This window comes from Microtus oregoni, unplaced genomic scaffold, assembly GCF_018167655.1.
Source record: "Microtus oregoni isolate MIOR12 unplaced genomic scaffold, Mior012 000012F_ref0000307, whole genome shotgun sequence".
NCBI classification, from domain to species: domain Eukaryota; kingdom Metazoa; phylum Chordata; class Mammalia; order Rodentia; family Cricetidae; genus Microtus; species Microtus oregoni.
This window is the reverse complement of record NW_024543071.1, coordinates 2,072,203-2,095,728: the sequence shown is the minus strand read 5'-3', so window position 1 is coordinate 2,095,728 and position 23,526 is coordinate 2,072,203. Positions and strand designations below refer to the sequence as shown.

General features: G+C 48.6%; 1 protein-coding gene across 1 annotated transcript; it reads right to left on the bottom strand.

Moving 5' to 3' along the window:
• Window positions 1-8,906: 8,906 nt before the first annotated feature.
• On the bottom strand, window positions 8,907-12,731 carry Vax1 (ventral anterior homeobox 1). Its single transcript, XM_041662112.1, has 3 exons — window positions 12,491-12,731; window positions 11,196-11,383; window positions 8,907-9,479 (listed from the first exon to the last, which is right to left on the bottom strand). Exons 1-3 carry the CDS (start codon window positions 12,729-12,731, stop codon window positions 8,907-8,909), a joined length of 1,002 nt encoding a protein of 333 aa, XP_041518046.1.
• Window positions 12,732-23,526: the final 10,795 nt, after the last annotated feature.

The following is a 23,526-nucleotide window of genomic DNA, read 5'->3' as shown; positions in this document are numbered from 1 at the left end:
CTAAGACACTTGTATAAGATAAGTAAATAAGCCAGGCACAGTGGTATATGCTTTTAATGTCAGCATTTCAGAGGCAGCGAGGGGGGTAATCTCTATGAGTGAAGTCAGCCTGGTCTGCACTGTACCAGGGCAGCCAACACTGTATATACACTGAGATACCATCTCAAATCAATCAAACAAAAGACTAACATGACAGCAACAGAAAAAGATTAACGGAAGATTAAAGACGTAGGTTGGGTACAGTGGCGCAGGACTCAGGGAGGTGACCTCTGAGGTTGAGGCCAGCCTGGTTTACAGAATGAATTCCATGACAGCCAAGACTACACAGAGAAACTGTGCTTCGAAAAACCCCAAAACAAAACAAAAGAAGTTGCTGAACTCCTGACTTGATCAGGCCTCTGAGTAGCTGATCTTCCTGAGACATCGGCAAAGGACTAGCTGTCTTTTTCTGGATATAATAAACCAGAAGGACTCCAAATCAGAGAATAAAAAGAGGAATAGATTTACATCTACCCATTTAGTAAGATTCCCACCCACCCTTCCACACCATACCCTCCAGTCAGGAGACACACAATTCTCCTCTGAAGACTCTAGCGTGAGAGAGATGACTGATGTATGCCTTCATTCCTGTATGAACATCCCTGCCAGATCACCATGTACTAAAGCTCAGTAACCACCAAACCCATCTAGATACAGGAAACTTGGCTTTGGTTATACGTGGCCTAATCTACAAGAATGATCCAACAGAATAAAAGAGTTTTGAAGCAACATAAAAGAAGTTATCATTACTATCTTCAGAGATACAAAGAACAAGACATTGGAACAAGAATAAAATAGTTTGTTAATGTTTAGAAAGCGTTTAGAGGAACATTATCCAACAGAGACTTTCTGTGATGATAGACAAGCCCTATAGCTATGCTATCTAGTGTGGTAGCTGTATTTGGCCAGAAAGCACTTGAACTGTGTTCAATACAACTCTGGAATTGACTTTTGATTGGACATTTAATTTTAATAGCCACATGGACTACTGGATATCATACTAAGCTGTATGGCTCAGTGGTTTAGAGCATTGGCTACTCTTCCAGAGGTCCTGGGGTTGATTCCCAGCACCGACATGGTGGTTCATAACCATCTGTAACCAGTTATATGGAATCTGATATCCTCTTTTTACCTTTGTGGGTACAAGGCACACACATGGAACCCAGACATATATGCAGGAAAAAACATTAGTCCATAATAAATTAAATTAAAATTTAGAAAAAGACAAAAGTTAGCTCTTAGAAAAATGTAGTAGTCAAAATGATGGGCTGGAGAGATGATTCAGAGAGTAAATTGGGTGCTACAGCACATTCTGTAATGCCAAGGACGGGGGAGTAGGCACTGAAAAATCTCTAAGGCTCACTGACCAGGCAATCTAGACAAACTAGTGATCTCCAAGTTCAGTAAGAGACCCTGACTCAAAAAATGAAGTGAAGACACCACATGACATACAATGAAAAATTTACTAGATGCATTAGTACATAAAGTCAGCTAGATTAGCAAAGTCTTAAGTGCGTTATACATAATAATTCATTTAAAATGTCACACGATAAGAAAGAAATAGAGAAATGGAAAGTTCTTGCTTACAAGCATAAAGGCCTGGGTTTGATTGCCAACACTGCGTAAACTGGGGCAGTGGTAACAAACCTGTAATCCCAGCACCCAGATAAAGGCAGGGGGATCAATGTTCAGTCATTTTTAGCTACATAGTGAGCCTGAGGTCGACCAAGGCTATATGAGACAATGGACAAGGCAGAAAGAGGAAGAGGAGAAAGGAGGGAGGGAAGGAGGGAGGGAGGAAGGGAGGGAGGAAGGAAGGAAGGAAGGAAGGAAGGAGAGAAGGAAGGAACAGAGGGAGAGAGGGAGAGCAGTGGTTGGGAGGAAATGGGAAATGGGAAAAGTCAGTCCTGAAGTTAAAGTTCAACCTTAATATAAAAGGAGTTCTAGGAAAAGGCCACCTGGAAAAGAAGGAAGGGGGTTATAATAGGAGCTAAATTCAAGATAACATCCTAACAAAGCATACGAGTTGACAAATAAAAAAGACCAGTTGCCTTTTTCCACATCCAATCCAGTTCCTTCTTAGCTTCAGGCTCCACATGTACTTCCTGTTTGGGGGCCAGGGAAATGGTTTCAAAGCTCCATTTGGACCCAGTCTTGAAAGCAATCGATACCACCACCACCAGGTACCTCGAGTCTGATACGAAAATATGGATTCTTTTCATGGCAAAATGCCTTGAATCCGTCTCTTCGCTGCCTCTGGGCCAGTGGACCATCACCAGTGGCAACAGCAGCAGCGGTACTTTCTCAACCTAGAGTCTCCAGAGGAGTGAACTCACGAATGGGCCTTTGCCTCAGGATTCAAGCCCTTCTGTTCCCCACAACCTCCCTTGGACTTCTCCCCCAGCTTCCAGGGAGATATCTGAAAGGTGAGACGGGCTTCCATCATCTCCTGCGGAGCACTTCCCAGTGACTTCCTCATCCAACTTTACGGTAAATTCTAAAAGTCGCTTCCCTGGTTTCCTGTGTGCAATTTGCTTCCAGCATCTCGCACTCTAAGCCCTCAGGCTTCCCCACTGCTACCTCTTACCTGCTCTTTCCTATATGGATTCTCAAGTTGACTTCCCCAGGAAGCTAAGAGATGAGCACACAGCTCAACAGCTATAGGGGGAAAGGAAGGAAGCAGGATTAGCTGGAAGTCAAATATTGCTGGACTCTCAACAGAAACCTCATGCAACACACCAGGAAATTTGAAGGAAAACTATTGAGAGTTGAGGTGTAAGATCCATGTGTACCCCTGTGTCTACAGTCATTGGTGATTCCTCAAAAGTGGGGCCTGACTTGGCAAGAAGCCCTCTTCTTGGAGGCAATCAGTCTCCATAGGATGGACAGTTAAGGGTCGGCAGCTGAGGTCTGTCTGTTACGTTGCTGCAACGAATATGCATCATTTGGAGAAAACATAAAAGGTTGTGTTCACTAATGTGTGTGGTATTCAGTCTAAAAAGGTGTGTTCACTTATGTGTGTGGTATTCAGTCTAAAAAAGGTTGTGTTCACTAATGTGTGTGGCATTCAGTCAAAAGCAGTAACGGAACCCTTATGAGTGGGCCAACCATGCTCCAAACACCTATTCCTTCTACAGGTAGGTAAACTGAGGCTAAGAAGGAGTCTCTCTGCCATAGTTTTATAATAAATAACTAGTACTTGAGTATAAGCTTTTCACTCTTTTGTTTTATATTTTTAAGACTTGTTTATTTTTATTTTATGTGTATGGGTGTTTTGCCTGACTATGTATGTACATCATGTATGTGCTTGGTGCCCATGAAGGCTAAAAGAAGGCATTGGATCCCCTGGACCTGGGCTTACAGACAGTTGATAGCCACAGGGTAAGTGAACCCGGGAACTGAACCCAGGTCCTGTGCAAGAACAGGACGGGGTTTTAACTGCTGAGCCTCCAGCCCTTACGTGTAGACTTCCCACAAAGCATTTACCATTTGCTTTCCATGTCTTAATCACCCAGGACAGTGCTGAGCGGGAAGGACCATCAATGTCTTCATTTTGCACAGAGACGTGGGCTTAGAACAGCCCGCTGTGTTCTCCATCCGAACTCCAACTATCCAGTGGTAGACCTGGGATTTGGACCATCTGACTCCAGAGTCACCAATAACAACCACTAACACACATGGTTTTTCCTCCGCTTGTCAAGCCAGAGTCATCAGTCTCATGAGATACCGGGGGACATGTGTCTGTTTCTGTGTTGTTGCCGTCTACATTTTTACACGCGTGACAATTCATATGCCATTTATAGGAAGAAAACCTTTTTATATTAAAATTGCATACATATATGATGTGACATTTTCCCCCAAGAATGAGTAAATACTGCTATGGTCAGCACAATAATTTCTGTGTTCTGGGGAAAAGGAACGGCTGGAATGGAATTCAGTGCTAGAGGCTTTGCGGTGTATGCATGATAACATCTCAGGGGACTTCACATCAGAAACGGGGTATAAGCCAATGTGCCTCATTGGGGTTTCTATTCTGGTGGCGCCCCCCACTCTGGTGTCTCCCCAACAAGCACATAAGTTCAGCAGACCTAATGGGCTCCTGTCCTGTTCTTTCTTAATCACCAGGCTTGAAAGACAGCAGGGATGTGTTCAGCAAGGTGGTCCAAACTGAGTTTACAAAAAGGCCCTCACAGAGAGCTTAGAACCCAGACAAGATTCCTCTTTCTTCTCTGATCCAACAACCTGATACATATTTAATTAAAAAATGATGTGAAATGTAAGGATTTCCCTGTATAAAAAGGGCATTAAATTACAATGTATAGTCCAAGAAACCCTACACTGGGTCAGAAAGGGGGGGTTACTTTGTTTACCAAACATTCACTGCATTTCCAGCAGCTCAGTCCCTGGGTCACATGTGGAGACTGTTGTAGTGGGTAGGCTGTCAGGTAACACAGTGCCTCTCAAATGTTAGTGAGAGAAGGACCTTTGTGGAAACTTGTTTAGGATACACAACCTGGGGCTAAGGAGATGGCTCAGAGGCAAAGTGCTTGGCACACAAACATAAGGACCTCAGTTTGAATCCCCAGTGCCCATTTAAAAACCTTAATGTGGTGGCAGGCACCTGTAAGCCTAGCACTTCAGGGACAGAGACAAAAGGGTCTCTGGTGCTCTGGGGCACCCTCGCCTTCTAATGTGTTGAATCCATAAGCTCCAAGTACAGGGAGAGATTCTGTCTTAAGAAGTAGGTGGAAAGTGAGAGAGAAGGAGACTCAACATTTTTCTCTGCCCTCCATGTGCAACACACACACAAGCAAAGCACAACCCCTAAACTTCTGATTCCTCAAATAGGGGAAGAGCTAAGGAATTGTTGCTATGGGAGGCTGACCCAGATAGCATTGAAGTTGTATCTTGGAAGACTTTGAGCTAGTCAAGGGTTTAAGTTCTGATCAGCTGTGGATGTCAGGAAGTTAGAAGTATGTGCCTTGGAAATCTCTTCAGAGAACCTTGGAAAGACTTCTTAGAGTGGGCAGACAACACAGCAATAACCAACCAGGAGAAAGGCAGAGTGTCTGCATGTATCTAAGCAGGAAAAGAAACAAGGAAATGGGGTTTCACTTGAAACAAGTCAGGAGTGTGTGAGTGTGTGTGAGTGTGTGTGAATGTGTGAGTGTGTGAGTGTGTGTATGAGCATGTGTGTGTGAGTGTGTGTGTATGTGAGTGTGTTTGAGTGAGTGTGTGTGTATGTAAGTGAGTGTGTGTATTTCTACACCCCTATTTGTAAGCCCTAAAGAGTGGCTGACACTCCTAGAGAGGAGCCCCACATCTGACTGGGAGTTAGGCCCACCGATAAAGAGTGGGCTTCCTAAGAGACTTACCAGACCTGACCAGCAAAGCCACAGGGGGTTGGAGGATTTCTGCTCTACCGCAGAGGAGGACAACACTTTGTGGGGCCTGAGAATGACAGTCCTCTTAGCAGCCCCCACCCCAGCTGTTCCTATCCTCCCAAGAGCCCTCCCACCTTCTCCCAAGTGGAGCCAGCTGTTGTCACCAAAGCCACCTGCCTCATCCCTGGCCTGTGAGTCTCCAGTTCCAGAGGCCTCCAGAAAGTAAGGCAGCTTGCAGAAAGAGGGAAAACAAGACAGCCACTAAAATTAAATGGATTGTCTGCAAACGTGTTTTTAATTAAAATTGTGATTCATTTTCATGGGAGAAGAGGCCCCTTAAGAACAATTGTGCTCCCTAAGTGGCAGGCGCCAAGCTTAGTTGCTTCACTCAGAGCCAAAGAGGGAAGGGAGGTGACCTGGAGAGGCAGGGGTGGGGGTACTTTCCCTTCTGGGGTGAAGAAAGCAAAGTGGGAAGTGGGGGGGAGCTGGGAAGAAAGCTTTCCGGCCTCTACTGCAGTGGGACCAAGCTTGTTGGGGACCAAAAGCTGGGATTCTGTGTTTTCTTTTGTTCCATAAGATTGTGCCACCTTCTCCCTCCTTTTCTTATCCCAGGAGGTCCCCAGCCACCAGCTTTGACAGAGAAGACAGAGCCACCTACAGTCTTGGCTTCGGGGCAGCCAGGGTAGGGGAGAGATGGAATCAAGGAGAGGGAGAGGGAGAGAGGGAGGGGAATAGGAAGGAAGAGAGGAGAGAGGGAGGGGGAAAGAAAGGGAGGGAGGGAGGGAGGGAGGAAGGGAGGGAGGGAGGAAGGGAGGGAGGGAGGGAGGACAGAGAAGTCGGTGTGAGACCGACTTTGAAAAGCAAAAAAGTGAACTCTGTGTGGGCTGCTGCTCTGACGTCAGCAGAACCCAGAGCCTGAGACATCTGCCCCACACACACCCGGTCCTCCCCAGCATTTCAAGGAACTGCTGTGCACACTGACACCCCTCCCTGTCTTGGATTCTTCCCCTGGGGAGTGCAAGCATAGCCTACGAATTGGGGTTCAACGACCGACTGGAAACTGATCTCTGCACCAGCAACACCGACTTGTGGGGATGCCACCCTGTGGACCCTCCGTTATGTCCACTGCTTGAGTTTTTGAAGCGGTCATGTCCACTGCCAGCATCTTCCGGGACCACTCCAACCATCCCCAAGTCCAGACCAAGGCCTCTGTCATGGGCCACAGTCTCCGTCTTATGAGCCTTATGAGCGGGAGGAAGAGTCCCTCGCCCACACACACCCAGGGATTGATATCTAGTTTGTGTTCTTTCGCTTTCAAGGTTTCTGTTTAAGGGCCAAGAGATTTCTAAGTCAAAAGAAATTAATTAAAATCCTGCTTGTCCGGGACGGCGGGTTTGTACAAAATCCCAATGTTAAAGCAGCTGGAAAACGCTAGAAACACGGAGAGCGTTAGACATAAACTTGTGCAGAACAGAAAGACTGAGAAATCTATATTTTGGACAAAGAAGGCAAGATCAAAAAGGACTCAGGACCAGAGGCAGGTCACTCAGGGACAAAATGCCGCCCCACCCCCACCTCTGCCCCGCAAAGTTCATTCGCCAGAGTGTCAGTGGTGTGGGGCCCCCTCCTCCCTGCTCTTCCGGGATGGGACTCGCATCCTAACCCTGAGACTCATCATTTGTTGGACCTTCTCTTTTTCTGTGCGTGTGTGCGTGCGTGTATGTGTGTGTGGGTTTTTTTATCTTTCAAATATAGGACAAAAATACACTTAATCATCATAGATATATATTTTTCACTCTCACCACATAAATACAAAAACATCCAAAGAGCCAAGACATCCAGAACACAGTTAGTAGCCAGGATTCAGTGACACCTACCCGCGTTTGAATCGTTCGTTATTTTCTTCACTATTTACCTAAGAGCGAAAGAGAGAAAAAGAGAGAGAAAGGAACAAAAAGGAAAAAAAAAGTGAAACAAGAAAAGAAATGGGAAAAAGAAAAGGGAAAAACCTTCGCATGTAAATAATTTACAATAAAGTTACTAATTTTCCTTTAACGTTTTGCGCTTGTTTCAGATGGGTGAATACATTCTCAACACTGAGGCACCTCGCGCTCTGAGCCTGTGGTTTTGGTTAAAATGCAGTGGAGGTGGCTCTGGGGGCTGGGGTTGTGGTTAGGGCTGAGGCTGCGCCCACGTGGTGGTGGTAAGGGTTCTCACTCTGAATGACTGACACCCTGGGGTTGAGGAGGAAGAGGTGTCTGGTGTGCCATGCAGGGAACCACTGGCAGCCAGGAACTAGAACTGGTGAAGGCCACACCGACGGACACCCCAACCTGTCCTTCGGAAGGCAAGGGCTAGGAAATCCGGGAGCTTCCTGCATCATGAAAAGCATTTGTAGGTAGAGTTCAGAAGGCGAAGCAGCAGGTGTTGGTTGGGGTGTTGATTTACTTCCAACCCCAGCCCTTCTGCTGTAATTTCGTTTCTGGTGGACTGCCACCAGGCACCGCGCTCTCATGGGAGGAACAGGAAACTATGGGTCAGGGCTCTGAACAGCCCCCCACACACACACGGAAAATAAGATCCTGAATCTTGCTTTGAATCTTCTAGGCATCACTGGCCTTTCCTCTTTAAGTTCCTAGCTAAAGTCACAGCACTCTGGATTTTAATTTTGCACTGCCCCGTGGTGCGGTCTCTAGCCCGAATTTCTTATACTTTGCAAACTCAACAATTTATGAGTGTTTAAAAACAGATAACACTTCATCTGGTGTTATGTAACAATTACCCTTGTTTTATTGCTGTTATATCAAATTTATTATCTCCTTTGCCTAGCAAGACATTTGATTTATCGTTTCTCGGGGTCGAGCAGATAGCGATTAGAGCTTCCTTAAAGGGAAAAAACTCATCAACTCTTCGGACAGGAGTTTGCACCAATTATCCTGAGGTCTAAAAACCCGGGCCAGGAACTCCCAAAAGCCTTGGTTTCTTTGACAAGAGGGGATAGGCCCTTTTTTTGGGGGGGGGGGGGGGGTCTAAAGAAACCAAGAAGCGTTCTCAGTCCCTGATGGCCTGCGAACATACTTCATCTTGCAAAAACTCATAGGAGCAGTGTGCAGCGTCCCTTATCCAGAGCAGGGGCGGGGGGGGGGGGGGGTGTTGACTTAGGCTCAGTCTGTTCCTTCCCTGGCTGGCAAGGCTGGGGGAACCAGGTTGCTAATTCGGGTATTTCGCCCCAATTCTTTGGATCATTACTGGTTTCAGAAGGAAGCTGGGGTTGGAGGGAGGAAGGAAAAGTAGAGAGAACAAAAACAGCTCAGTTGGGATGAAATCAGTAGCCTGTGGGGAGGGGGAGCCGGGTGAGCAGTCAGAGGCCTAGTGGGGGCCAGGAAGGCCAGCACAGGAGCACTGGGCGCCTAATGCGCTTGTGAGTCCATAAATACCACCACAATAGATGTTATAAATATAAATACAGGGTAACACTTAACATCAGTCCAGCGCTTTTTTCTCGGCCCCTTCTTTATTGTTGGTCCGGGAGTAAGGCTCGAAGGCCGAGGAGCTCAGGTACCGGGCAGAAAGTTCTTGCAAATTCCCAGCTAGCGAACCAGCCATCGTCAACGGGGCGGAGGACAGGCGGCTGGCAACAGAGCCTAGAAGCGACGGCACTGGCAGGCTGAAGAGACCGTGGCTGGCAGCGGGTGCTCCCGCATGCAGTCCCCCCGGCCCTGCAGGCCCTGGGCCGGGAGCACCGCCCACGGCTGGCGGGTGCTGAGACGCAGCGCCTGCGGGGCCCGGGGCAGTAGCGGCGGCGGCGGCCGAGCCCGCTGCAGCGCCAGCACTCAGAGCTGGGAGGCTGGGCCCGCGCAAAGCCGAGCCGAGAGCGCTGGTGGCACAGGGCGGCAGCAGGGCAGGCAAGCCGGGCGGCGACAGCAGGCGACCCTGTTCCAACAGCCGCAGCACACTGCACGTGGCAGCGGTCTCTGACACCACGGAGCGCAGCTCGGAGTCCTTGCCCTGGTCCTTCTTCTGCTTGGTTCGCCGATTCTGGAACCAGACCTTCACCTGAGCATAGATATGCAGGAGGAAACGTGGAAGAGAGCAGCAGGAAAGAGCAGAGTCAAAGGCAGCAGGGGTTTTTTGGGGGGGGGAGGGGTTGGGGGTACCTGGGTTATTGGGACCCTCCCCTAACCCCAGCCCTAGCCGCAGCCCCACCCCACAGCAGAGGATCAAGGCTCCAAAGCTGCTAGCGGAGCAAGAGCCACCACGAGGGGGACACTATTCCACTGGGCTAAGCTTCCGGGTCACGCAAGCAGGCCTAGGTCAGAGAGGGTCACAAAAGCAAAGAAATGAACTGTCCGTCCACCACACTAACAAGGAAGGAAGACAGATATTTCACTGTGCTGCTGCTATACTCTCGGAGGTGTTTTGTGTTCACAAACCGGTGAATCAGCACAGCTTGAAATCCTAAGGCCTGGGAAGGTTGTGCAGGAAGCAGAGGTGGCTGGGAACACTGTTTTTCAGCCTTTCTAGATCCAGGTCGATAGACCAATGAGTTCAAATTTGGCCACAGAAAATCTATCTGTGCCTTTTAGAGACTCTCAGGGGTTGTTTCTTGCTTGTTAGGCCAAAGACTGACCACCAACCAGCCTTAGAGAGAGAAGGTGGGTGGAAGCCGGGTGGACTTCATAGGCCAAGCTTTCTCCACCTTAATGATACTCTTATAGCTATCACTTCCTCTGCACTCTATTGAGGACTTTGAAGTCATGGAGACTTAGAAGCCTGATGTAGAATAAATACATGCCAATGCCCGGTTCCCCTTCCATCTCTTCTGACCTAGAATAGAGGGCAGTGGCTATATTGGAAAAATAAATAAACATCCTATTTAGATTTTGCAAGCTAAAGGGGATTAACACAGACAGTAAAACACGTTACTATGCCGTCTCAAACTCAGATTTTCCCCACCTATCCTATCTTCGGTTCTCAGTATTCAGCCAGGATTTTAGGCCTAAAATGCTCTCCACTTGCTTCAGGGCTGGGCATAGGAAAAGAGACCAGAGAGAGAGCTGAGGAGCTGTTGGTACACTGTGGTCAACCCCCAAACAGCCCGCACAGTTCCAGAGCAGCCTGGCACTTTAAGGCAAGGAGAGAATCTTAGCAATGTGCAGTGCTGGCTCCCAAGTCACCAGCCCCACTGAGGATCCTACACTCTGTCTGTCATCACAGAGGACAGTACCTCTGAGGTTCCCAGAGTGGTGCTCAGGGCTGCCTTTTTAAAGGAATAGGGGCTGCCATATTTGCAAAGGCCGGTCTTAGAGAGTTGGCACCGCTTTCTAATTCTTCTTCCTGCAGAACTGGTGTGTTGGGTAATCCTAAAAGTCCCCAAACGGGATGTTACTGGGAATATATTCCCAGTATATATTCAAGATGGTATATATTCAAACGGTGGTGCGCGGGAGGGGGTCTGATCAGCTCTTGATAAATCAGAATTCATCCAAAAATTCTAAAGACTGAGAGCCAATAAGAATTCCAAAAGGACGGAATATGGGTTCCCCTGGGCCAAGTCAAGGTGTGCGGAAATTAGACCATGGAGGACTTGCGGATGAGGAAAGGAAGTGACAGTTTTAAAAAGAGGAGAAAGTCTCAGATTCATCCTGTCCACCCCAACTCCTCCATGTCCCTGGGAGGTTCGATCCAAAGCAAGGTAAACAGTGAGGAAAGGCAGGCTGGGGTGCTGGGAAGAGGAAGCCTGATGCTGTGAGCATCCCGGCAGGTGGGTACCTGGGTCTCGGAAAGATTGAGCTGCCGAGCCAGCTCGGTTCTCTCCCGGCCCACCACATATTGGCAACGCTGGAACTCCATCTCCAGCCGGTAGAGCTGCTCCGCCGTGAAGGACGTGCGTGTCCTCTTGGGCCGGTCCAGGTCCAAGCCCTTGGGCAGGATGATTTCTCGGATAGACCCCTTGGCATCTAGGGAAGGGTACATGTCAGCCACCAGAACCTTCCAATTTTCTCCTCCTCTTTGCCCCGAGCAAGCTAGGGACAAGTCTCCAATAGGATGCGGCGGGTGTAGGGGTGGTCGCAGCCGTGAAGCCGAGCCCCCGTGGCTGTATGGAGACCAAAGGGGCTCACTTCATAGCATTAAATGGAAGAGTAACCAGACTTTGTCTTGGCAGAAGACCCCAAACACTGAAGGGGGGAACTGAGTTCTAAATAGGTGGATGTTCCTTCTGGCCTAGGGGGCCTCTGCTGCGTGATCCGAGTCCCCAGTAGCCCAGAGGGGGCCGTAACTGATCACCCCAACCCCAGCATGGCCCCAGACTGCTGAGCAGCCTGCACTTCTGCGATCCCCACCCCCACCCAGGGTCTCTGGCCGGCTCCTACCCAGGCGGCAGCAGGAGGAGGGACCGAAAACCCGCTTGCGGGGCCTGGCTATCTGCTGGGCTGTCGGCTGGCGGGGGCGGCGCCGGCTGAAGGCGGCCTCGGCGCCGCTACTGCCTGGGAGGAGCGCACGCCGCTCCTTGAGCGAGGCCGAATCCAACAAGAAGGCGGCATCCGCAGCCCCACGACCCAGCTCGGCGGGTCTTCTAGGCGGCCTCGGCCAGGCCGGGAGCTCAGCGCCAGGGCCCTCAGCCCAGTCTGCCAACTGGCCGGGCGCTATTCTGCGGGCGAAGGCTGCGCTTCTACGCCCAGGGTTCTTTTGGGTGCGCTCTGCCTTTCAGGGCTCAGAAGCCCGGAGGCGCCTACCCGGGTGGGTCCTTATCCCGGAGGACGCGTTCACGTCCCCCTGAGGACTGGGGTCCAAAACCCAGCTTGGTGGCCTGCCCACTCCTCGCAGCGCCTGGGTTTCTCTCCGGAGCTGGGCTGGCGGGGCCCCTCAGGGCTGCTAGGGCAGAGGCCCCAGGAGAACGCGTTCAGGGGAGCCCCAGGCTCGGGTCCCCTGCGACCGGCCAGACCCGAGAAAGAAGACCAGCAACAACTTTCTCCCAAGTCCTCGCCAGCCCTGGGCGGTAGCGCGCAGCTGCGGCAAGGGAATCACCCCAAAAAAACGCGCCCCAAAGCCCTGCCCATCCCTACCTCGGACTAGGATCCGGCGACAGTAATCCGGGTCTGCGGAGGAATTGGATTTACTTTTGTTACAATCTTCCGAAGCGCCAGACGCCGAAAAGGCGCCCTGCGGCTCCTTGAGGAAGGCCGCCGGAAGGCTCCCCTCGGCGCCCTTGATCTCCCGGCTCTCCTTGTGCGCGGTCTTCGAGACCCTGGCGGCCTCCGTGTCCGAGTGGCACCGGACGTCCATTTTGTCTGGTTTCCCGAACATAGGCAAAACAACACAGAAAAGAAGAAAAGGGGGGAAGGGGAGGGAAAAAAAGAGGCAGAAGGGGACAAAACCCCTACAACGCAGCCCCTAAGCTCCTTCGCCCGCGAGAATGAATGTCCCCGCGGGTTGGCTTCGGCGGCCGCGGAGGGTCAGCGGCGACAGGAGAGTGGCGCGCTCGCAGAGAGGCGGCTGATCTGGTCCAGGATCCCGGTGGAGCAGTGGCGAGGCCGCCTCGTCAGCGTCCGCGTCCTCTGAGCACGTCCAGTGTCCCCCAGGCTGGCGATCAGGTAGCGAACAGCGCAACTCCAAAACGCGGCGGCTCCGCCTGTTACTGAGACGGCCGAGTTGTGGTTGTCCGACACCCGGGGGGACGCACACTCGCTGTTGCAATTGATTACGGGTAATTTCGCAGCCCCCACGTTTCAGTTACCTCATGAATACACTAAATTGTTTGGATAATATATCAGATCGTAATGGATGGTTTCTGTCCTTGTCCCCAATCAAGTAGGGGTTTAGCCAGTGAATAAACGGAAATGATTGGTCTTGCTTTCGGGAAACACAATCAAAGACCCACACTTCCAGAAAAACTTTTGACAAGATTCATCCTGAATTGTTAGCACCATTAGCAGGCATTATTAACTTTCTCTTTGCCTTTGACCTTCCTGCTCACATACTGGCTAAAGGGGGTTTCCTCCAGGCTCTCCATATAGAGCTGAATGGGGGGGAGGGTACCCCTCAGTTCTTGTCGCTGAAGAAAGCAATTGCCTCTGGGTGGGGAGAGAAGGGGGAGGAGAAAAGTTTCCCCCTAAAGTCTCCCACACACACACACTCCAAAAAAGCCAAGCTTTCTCCCCAAGCGACTCCTTAACACACCTCGATGCTGACAGCCATCTTAAACTGCCGCCCCTCTTCCTGGAGCCTCAGTTGGATTTTTTTTTCATGCCTGCACCTCCAGCAGCCCTGAGGCAGCCCATTCAAAGGGCAGCTTTGTACTCAGAGTCCAGCAGGAAAGGGGGGGAGGTGGAGAGAGAGAGAGAGAGAGAGAGAGAGAGAGAGAGAGAATATCTTAACTGTGAGATCTGCTTCAAAAAAAAAAAGTTTCCCCCAGCTATTTCATTGTCTTGCTACAATGTCTTTGAGAAAAGCAACAGCCAGTAATCCAATAACAGCATTGATTAGGCCACAATGATTCAATTCAAGCGCATGGCCTTGTGCAAGGAGCTTGCTCCAGCCCTTCTCGTCACCTTGCCGGGGCAGAAGCCCTCTCCACGCCGCTCTCCCCATTCATTCCTTTATGGGAAATGCGGAGCAAAAGGAGTGAAAGATGGCAATTATCTAATTGGACTATTAAGAAACAGTCCTCTGAGTGCGGCGGTCTGGCGTGGCTCCTGGGCGGGGGAAGGGCCGTATTCCCGGCCCTCATTCACAAAGAGTGCAGGGGCCGCGGAGGAAAGGGGGTTTTAAAAAGGGAGTGGGGTGGGGGGAGAGGAGAAGAGAGGAGAGGTGGGAGGTTTGGCTGAGAATTTTTCCACACAATTCCAAGAATGGGGAGGAGGCGGGCGGGGGAGGGGCGGGGGTCTTGGAGAGAAGGTGGGAGGCAGGGAGTGAGTGGGGAGGGCAGCGAGTGTGTGTGGCGGCCTCCGAGGGGCTCTGAGCCCGCCCCACCGCCCGGCTGTCACCTCCAGGCCACCGCAGCGGTCCCTCCGGACTGTTGAACGTGGAGGGGGCGGGCCGAACCGGGAAACTGCTCTCCTCCCTGTGCAACCTCCGGCCGCTTAGGGGTAACCGCGCTTGATCGGTTCCAAGGCAGACCTCGGACTTTGAGTATATGACTGGAAATATTCAGGGTGATTGTGTTGAATGGTGTCCACTGAGGGGGAGGGAATATCCCAGGAGGCAGACTGAGAGCCCAAAGATACCTCTGTGAAGAAAACCCTCAGGCCGGACACCTCCAGGGCGACCCGGTGGCAACTGCCAGCGACGTCCGCTGTCGCTGCCCAGCTGGGAGGAACACAAGGAAGCGGAGAGAAAAAAGGGTCCCTCCTCCGCGATCCAGTCCTCTGTAACCTCCCCGCTTCTTGGCCCCAATGACCACGTCGTTGAAGAAGGACTCCTGATGCCTCGGATGCTCCTGATTGAGCGCTTTATTTGCTTGCTGAGCTCTGCCGGCCCGGCCGGGAGCAGTGCTCAGAGTGCGGATCCTGAATTCCAGCCCAAAGACACACACCCACTCACCAGGCGGTGGGTGGCTAGGAAACACCAGCCTGGGGCACCCAGACTCCCGCTTAGGAGCAAATGAGAGTCCTTCCCGCCCCCAGTAGTACTGGGACCCCAGCAACAGCCCAGACAGAACTAAGCAACCTTAGATGGATCCAGGCCCCTAGGCTTTAGGATTGATTCTGCAGCCTCCTAGGACATCAGGGGGGTCAGTAGGCAGACACACCTGCTACCTGCGTGCTCAAGGCCTGGAGGAAGTCTTTTTTAAAAAAAGTGGCTAACTTCTTTCTGATTTCTGGGGAGCCGGCCCTACCCCTCCACTTTTAGAGACTTTCTTAGAGCTGCATTTTGAACTCTCGAGAGCTTTTGTTTGTTTGTTTGTTTGTTTGTTTTGAGCGCTAGCATATTTGGTGTCTAAACACATTAAATATTCTGTTTCTCAGTAATGTAGCGACTTTTCAGGTTAGGGCTAAATGAATGGAGGTTCAATAACTTGTCCAAGCCACAGGTCAATGAATACAAAATTCGAACTCCTCTCTGTCTGTGACCTCAGGGGTGTTCCAAGTCTTCACCAATTTCTCTAGGCTCTAAATTTACTTCCCCATCACTCCTGCTTTGAGTTTCTGGAATCCCCAAGGGATGGAAGTTGCTCAAAGTGACACAGAGCTATGCCCTTAATGTTAATGCCAAAACATTCTGAGAATCTGACATTCGTTTTCATTTGTGTTTTCCAAATAACATGAGATGGCAGGGGAAAGGTGAAGTTCTGCTTTCGTCAAGCTGTTTATTATCTCAGGAGCTTTTCTCAGGAGCCCACTGTCCTGCACTGACCAACCTGATTTGGAGTGAACAAAATCCAGTTTCCGCATCTCAAAGTTGTCTGACAACAGTCTGGGATAAGAGTTCAGGAATCATTTTTTTATTGTTAGGGAAAAGGGGTGACTCTTTCTACAACTTAGTTGGGACGTTGTATCTTTTAAAGTTGGGGGAACTTAAGTTCTGAAGGCAGACACACCACCATTGCTGCGTTGGATCTACAAATGCTGACTTGGGAAAGGAAGATGTGGGACTATCTGGGACGAAGTAGAGATTTATTCAATGTCTAGAAATGTCAGGACCAAGGTAGCACTCTGGAGGTCTCCAACACAGGCTGTCTTCTGCATCATCTAGATGAACCAATTAACTATGTGAACTCACTGGCTTTGGTCAGAACTCTGTTTGCAGTACAAATAATATTGTTAGCAGATGCCCATCTATGCTCCAAGCACTTGAAATAAACCAATTAAACAAAAAGTCGATCCATACTACTACTTTTTGCTTTTTGTTGTGTATGGAGTTCTGTGCCCCCTACTCCCTGCCTGTCTGTCTTCCCCCATCTCTTCCCTCTCTCCTCCTCCCTCTTCCTTCTCCTCCTTTTTCCTTTTCTTCTTATTCTCTCTCTCTCTCTCTCTCTCTCTCTCTCTCCCTCCCTCCCTCCCTCCCTCCTCCCTCCCTCCCTCTCCCTCTCTCTCTGACTGGATTAAAATTCTATGGGCATCCATCCAGAAAAAACATGACAGGTTTCCCAGAGGACACAGTGGAGGATGGAAAGCCCTGGATGGAAATTTCAGGGAAGCAGCTGCTGTTCCCAGCCAAACGAAGGCTGTGGTCCATTGGCAAAAGAAAGGAGGGAATTCACTCAATTATTTGGATAATCTGAGACACATTTGTGCTGTGCCGCACACATAAGGACATAGGCTCTTCCAGGTGACAGTGTTTTATTTCCTGGGCGACATCCCTCCCCCTCCCAATGCCCTTCCTGCCCCCCACATGTCTATCTGCAGGTGCAGAGAGACCCAGAATAGAACCGTAGAGCTGGAAGGGTTTTAGAGATCATCTATTCCAGAACCTTCATTTGACTTGACAGATGAGGAAAATGAGCCTGGAAAGACAAAGCAACTTATTAAGGATTAGACCACTAGTTAGTGGGGGCCTCTGGGCTGTAGACCACTAGTTAGTGGGGGCCTCTGGGCTGTAGACCACTAGTTAGTGGGCGCCTCCGGGCTGCAAACAACTAGTTAGTGGGGGGCTCTGGGCTGCAGACAGCTAGTTAGTGGGGGCCTCTGGGCTGCAGTCCTGGTCTCCTGACTCAAAGTTGCATTTTCATCTCTACCCAGGCTTCCTAGAGTTAGCTAGAGAAAGTTCTTTGGGACTGTGTAGATGATAGCAGAGAAATGAATTACAAGTCTCTCTGAGCCTTAGGGATGCCTCTCCTAGTCTATGCCTCTGCCCACTTGCTCTTATTGGAGGCATTAGAGAGCAGTGTCAGGATGGCACAAGCACAGTCCTCTGCCATCTCCTCTTTCATTCCCCAAAGAAGTAGGAAGTGAACCTCGCTGAGAGAAAGCTCCAAGATCCTCTGAGACTATGAGGAAGACAACCTAGCTTACTGTGATACGTCATTTCAAAAATAATTGCATCGGAGAAGAGAGGCAAAGAGAAAGGAAGTCTTTCTAAGAGTAAATCGGGGTGTTTGATAATAATTGATTGAAAACCAGGGTAAACTGGCATTTGTAAGAACTTTCACTTGCAAAGTTGCCAGTGGTGGGGAGCTCAGTCTTGTCTAGTTACTAACCCCAATCATGCAGGATAGCGGTTGGGAAAATAAATAATAAATAAAATAAATGAACCCCAAGCTCTTGCTGAACAAGTGCCAGCCAATGTGCAGAGTCAACCTTGGGATCAGTCTACTTACATTCGAAACAACTGATTGAATTTCTCAGCCTGTTTCTTGTATCAAGAGACTAAGTTTTGTCAGTGAATAACATATTTTGAATATGAAGCATTCAGTTTTAAAGGAATCTTAGAATGGCATAACTCAGTAGTTCTATAGGTCCTTTCATTTTTAAAAAAAATGGAGCAAAATTAAGCAAAGAAATGGGCAATAAATAAAGAAATAAAGCACATATGGGCTCTGGAGTCAATCAGGTTACATAACTCATATGTGCACCCTCTAGATCTATTCCTTACTAGACAATCATCTCCAGACAGGTTCCACTATTCCTCTGTGCCTCAATATTTTGTCTGAAAAATAAGTTTAGCTCTAGCACCTGTAAGTATTGGCTAACTAAAATATAGTGCTTAAAATGGTGCCTGGCAGATCGCCAGCACAGCCAAGAAATATTTGCCATCAGTGTCCTTATTTTTGCATCTCTTTGGGTGTGTTTCTTACGCTTCGGTCAGTAACTGAAAAGCCCATATTTTGGAGGAGAAACTAAGGAGGGTCAGTCATTTGTTCATAATCTCTAAGCCAGGAAGCACCACAGACCAGGGCCAACCAGAACCACCCAGCACCGAAATCTGTGGTAGGAATCAATGGACTCGAGCGACCACCTCAGAATCACCAACAAGGCATAGTTGTACATTTTCTTCTTTATCTTTTTATATTTCAGAGTTACCTGCTATAAGTCGGGCTAATAAAGGACCTAAATTGTTAGCCTGAAGAAGAAAAAGAAAAGTGTTTTAGGCAGTGGTGTCTGACAAGATGTTTGTCTTGAAAAATGAAGGGAGGCATCTCCTTGAGACCCAGATTTCTTTAAAACTTAATAAAAACAAAAAAGCTTTCATTTTATTTGTATGGGTATTTTTCTGGCAATGCATGTATCTGTGTCACGTGTCTACAGAGGCCAGAAGAGGGCATCAGATCCTCTGCTGGAATCACAGATGGTTGTGAGCCATTATGTAGGTGCTGGAAATGGAACCTGGGTCCTCTGGGAGAGCAGCCAGTGTTCTTGACCACTGAGCCACTGTCCAGTTCCTGCCTATCTTTTTTTTTTTTTAATAAATAAAGGTGCAAAGGAAGAGGTTGGACTCCTATCGTTAGGGAATTAGAGATACATCAATGCTTAGAATGGTGATTGGAAAGCACCAGCAGGTGGTTATTCAGCTCCTTGAAATTCTCCAGGTGAAGCATTCTGGGAAAAGGAAAAGGAAGCTGGTTTTTACTAAACATTTTCAAGTTCACAAAGAACTAGAAAGTTTTCCAGGAAGCCTGGCTATAAATGTGTATCTTTCTAACAGGGTACATTTGTGTCTCAAAGCATCTGCCTGAGAAACAGCTGGAGCCATTTATTCAACAAGTAGATAGCAATGCCTACTCCATGCAAGGCTCTGAGAGCTTCCTACACCAAAAGTGTGATGTGTTTTCACATGAAGGGACAGGATCACTGTGTAGAAGAATCTCCTCTCTACAGCCCAGCTCACTCAGCTGTCACGGAGAAGAAAGAAGACACCACCTGGTGCCCAGACAGCACCATCTCAGGCCCCCGCTCAAAGCTTTCTACACTTCTTGGTTTTGTTTTTTTTTTTAAATTTATTTATTTATTAAAGATTTCTGTCTCTTCCCCGCCACCGCCTCCCATTTCCCTCCCCCTCCCCCAATTAAGTCTCCCCCCCAGCCCGAAAAGCAATCAGGGTTCCCTGTCCTGGATGGAGGTGGGGGTTTCTTGGTTTTGTTTTATTGTTATTTACTTACTTATTTTGAAACAGGGACTCATCTATCTTAGACTCACCTTGAACACACTATGAAATGGAAAATGCCTTGAACTTCTGATGTTCGAGTCATAACCTCTGCTGTGCTGGAATTACAGGAGGGCATCACCAACCTAGGCCTGGTGTAGGCCCATATTGGCCCATATTTTTATATGGTATTCATGCATGCCAGGCATGTGCTCTGCCAAGAAAGATTTGTTTTTTTCTTTTTACGTTTTCTTTCTCTTCTTCTTCTTCTTCTTCTTCTTCTTCTTCTTCTTCTTCTTCCTCCTCCTCCTCCTCCTCCTCCTCCTCCTTCCTCCTCCTCCTCCTCCTCCTTCTTCCTCCTCCTTCTCCTCCTCCTCCTCCTCCTTCTCCTCCTCTTCTCTTCCTCCTCCTCTTCCTTCTTTTTCTTCCTTTTTTTTTGACAGAGTTTCTCTGTGTATCTCTGGCTGTCCTGAAACTCCCGTTGTAGACCAGGCTGGCCTTGAACTTGCAAAGATCTGCCTGTCTCTGCCTCCCTGAGTTTTTTGCTTTTTAAAGAGAGGGTCTTGACGTTTTCCCCTGGACCAGCCTCCAACTCAAGATCCTCCTTCCTCAGTATTGAGATTACGCACACAGCCAACCAATCACTCCCATAAACCTAATTCTAAGGAGTGCAATCTTCCCATTTCTGAGGATGCTTAGAAGCAATAAGAGGAAAATGAGAGCATAAGTTCAGGCAGGAGCCTTAATGATGGAGCGTGCCCACCAACAAGAAGCCTTGGAGGAGGCAAGGCAGTAAACCTGGTAATTCTATTCCAAGCACTGAAGCTCCGACTCCAGTCGTGATAAGGGCAGTGTAATAGTCAACAGTGTGGTGTTGGTATCTAGGCAGATGGCCTTCTGGGATTCAGTTGCATTATGTTTGAGAAAACAAAGAAGCCCATATGGTAATTGAGAAATACTTGAGAATAAAACAAGTACAGAAAATTGCTTCTATGTAGTCACTACTTCCTCTAAAATAGGGGAGAAGTTGTTGTTGTTGACCTGAAGCTACAGAACCGAGTGCAAGAGAGCAGAATTTTATCCCCAGAAACTTTCTGTGAACTTTTATACAAGCAGGACCAAAAGAATAAAGTAAAGCAGAGGGGCAAAAGGCACAGTCCAGGCCGCTAATTAGCACCCCTCAGATTGGCAAGGAAAGGCAGCGGCTGGGAAGAGAGAGCCTGGGGCATTGTGGGTTCTCAAATTTGCATAGGGAAGATAAGGAAGTAGATAGGCTCACAATTGTTTGTCAAAGATGATTGTTTTGAGTTTGCCAACAGCTCTTCTCTAAAAGAAATAGAGACCTGTGGCCCTAGAGCCACCGAGGGCTGTTAGTGACCCTGAGACCCCCATGTGACCAGTCTCCGAGGAAGGAAGACCTAGCAGAGAGAGTAAGTCCTAACCCTGCTCCTCAGTTCACTATATAATCCTCCCTCTTCAAGAAAACCAGTGCTTTGCAAACACTGACTCATTAAATCAGCATGACTTCTCAAAGGGAAAACTGAGCCCCTTTAATCTGTTTGACTTCTGTAGAAAAGCTAATAAAATAGAATAATGTTCCTAAGGAGGAGCACATAGGATTATAAACAGCTTTTGGGAAGGATGAAGAATTCAAGTGTGGCTGTGGCATCTCATGTCCTCAGAAACTGTGAATAGGGACATTCTTCCATGTCCACAGTATGTATCACTGAAGACCTAGGCTGAGCAGCAAATACCTCAGGGAGTCTCTCTGCAGGAAGCCTGCTCTGGTTCCCTGTCCATGGGCTTGATCCCTGGAATCAGGAAAGAGGAGGTGGTGGTTTGGAAGAAAATGGCCTCATAGGTCCAGAGAACAGCACTATTAGGAGGTGTGGCCTTGTAGAAGTAGGTGTGGCTTTGCTGGAGGAGGGGTGTCACTCTCTGGTGGGCTCTGAGGTCTCTGAAGCTCAAACCTGTAGAACTCTCAGCTCCTTCTCCAGCATGTCTGCCAGCACACTGCCATACTTTCTGCCACGATACTAGCGGACTAGACATCTGAACTGTAAGCCAGCCCCAATTAAATGTTTTTCTTTATAAGAGTTGGCTTGGTCATGGTGTCTTCTCAGCAATAAGACTCTACCTAAGACAAGGAGGAAGACCACTTTATGGGCCAGTCAGATTCTCCCAGCATCTTGACTCTAGAGACTTAGGGCCATGCATCAACCAGACACCAAACAACTGCCACTGAGCAGGACATCAGCCTCATCTGAAGATTTGCTTGGTGTTGCCTAATACACAATGTTTAAAACTTACCCACAGCTCCATTCTTAGCCTCTGTTCTATGTCCCTTCAACTTATTCCCAGCAGCCACAGTTCTGGGGGTGGATCCTAAGGCCTCGTGTCTGCTAAGCAAGCTCTCCACCGAGATGTACGTCCTACCCTCTTTTTACCATTTTATTTGGAAACACTGACTTTTCTAGGCAGACTTTCAATTTCTAATCCTCCTGCCTCAGGCTCCTGCGATTTATAGGCTTGTACCTCCTAGCCTCATATTCTGGCTACATATTCTTTTCATCTCTTTTAAAATGTTAATTCATTTAAAAAATTTACTTATTAGGGAGAGGCAGGCAAACCACAAGTTCATGTGGAGGTCAGAGGGCAATTTTCCTCTTTCCTCTGTGCTTTCCAGTGATAAAACTCGGGTTGTCAGGCTTGGTGCCAAGGCCGCCGCCATTGGAGCCATCCCACTAGCCCTCTCTGTATCTTATCTGTCTATCTATCTATCATCTATCTATCTACCATCTCCATCTATCTATCCATCCATCATCTATCTATCTATCTATCCATCCATCATCTATCTACTTACCCATCTATCTATGTATCTATCATCTATCAATTATATCTATCTATGTATCTATCTATCCATCAATCGTCTATCATCTATCTATCATATCTATCTATCTATCTATCCATCATCTATCTTTCTAGAGACATGGTCTCAGGTATCCTAGGCTGGTCTTGAACACAGCCAAGGATGACCTCAGAATCCAAGTCTTCCTGACTCTACTATTCACACTTTCTGTAGTGCTGGAGGTAGCATCCAGGTCTTTGTACTCAAGGTAAACACAATATCAACTGGGCTGCACTCCTAGCCCTCTAGACTCCAGCAATCCTTTTTTAGATTTATTTGTTTTGTTTATGTGTATGAGTGTTTTGCCTACGTGTATATATGTGCCTGGAGAGGTCAGAAGAAATGGAATGTCATTTCTCAAAGAAATGTGTTTGGAGTGGAAATAAGACAATTGTTTTATAACGGTAGACAGACACGTTGGGGAGTGGTGATTGTGCTCCACACAGACCAGCAGAAAGCTGCACAACAGCCACAATGGGACATCTATATCGTAACCCTACAACCCTTGTCCAGGTCGCAGGAGCTGTCTTGGGAGGGGTGTGGAAAGGGTCAGAGGTCAGGGAAAACTGCAGTAAAACGCTGTCTTCTGGCCATGACAGGACCACTGGACCCAGGAACTCACAGCGCTGCAGCTGCCTGCACATCTAACTGGATCAAACCAATCAAAACTACAGACCCCTAGCTAAGGAGCCATTCACCACCAATGACTGCTGGAGAGCAGGACAGTGCTCTTTAAGGCCATGCCCTCATGAGTCTACTCCAAGCACCAGCTGGACTCAGTGTGTTATAAAAACAACAGCAACAACAACACCACAAGGGTGCCGTGGAAACTCCTTCAGCCAATAGCCTTTCAGACACTGGCACACTCTGAGCGTGGCCACATGTACCATATAAACAGATGTAAACACCTGAGCAGGTTTGGGCTGCTGGATTCGGTTCCTGTTCCCTGCTTGTGCAGAGGACTGTCGGTCTGTGAGTCTACCCCTAAATAAAGAACCCTTGTTATACTCCATTCTGAGCTAGTGTGGGAGTACTGTATTGTGATTGTCTCCATCTGATGCCCAGTGTGATGCAGCAGCATGAAGTTGGGAAAGCCTGAAAAGGTAGATAGTAGATCTGGAAGAAGTTAGAGAAATGGGAGTTAGTGACCAGTGAACACTATCAAAATACCTA

What these genes read in the sequence shown, in the direction of transcription:
- Vax1 (XM_041662112.1), bottom strand. Translation starts at nt 12,731, where the DNA reads ATGTTCGGGAAACCAGACAAAATGGACGTCCGGTGCCACTCGGACACG. An exon ending in TCGCCGGATCCTAGTCCGAG is followed by an intron (nt 11,384 to 12,490) that starts GTAGGGATGGGC and finishes ACCCTTCCCTAG; the next exon opens with ATGCCAAGGGGTCTATCCGA. An exon ending in TCAATCTTTCCGAGACCCAG is followed by an intron (nt 9,480 to 11,195) that starts GTACCCACCTGC and finishes ATCTATGCTCAG; the next exon opens with GTGAAGGTCTGGTTCCAGAA.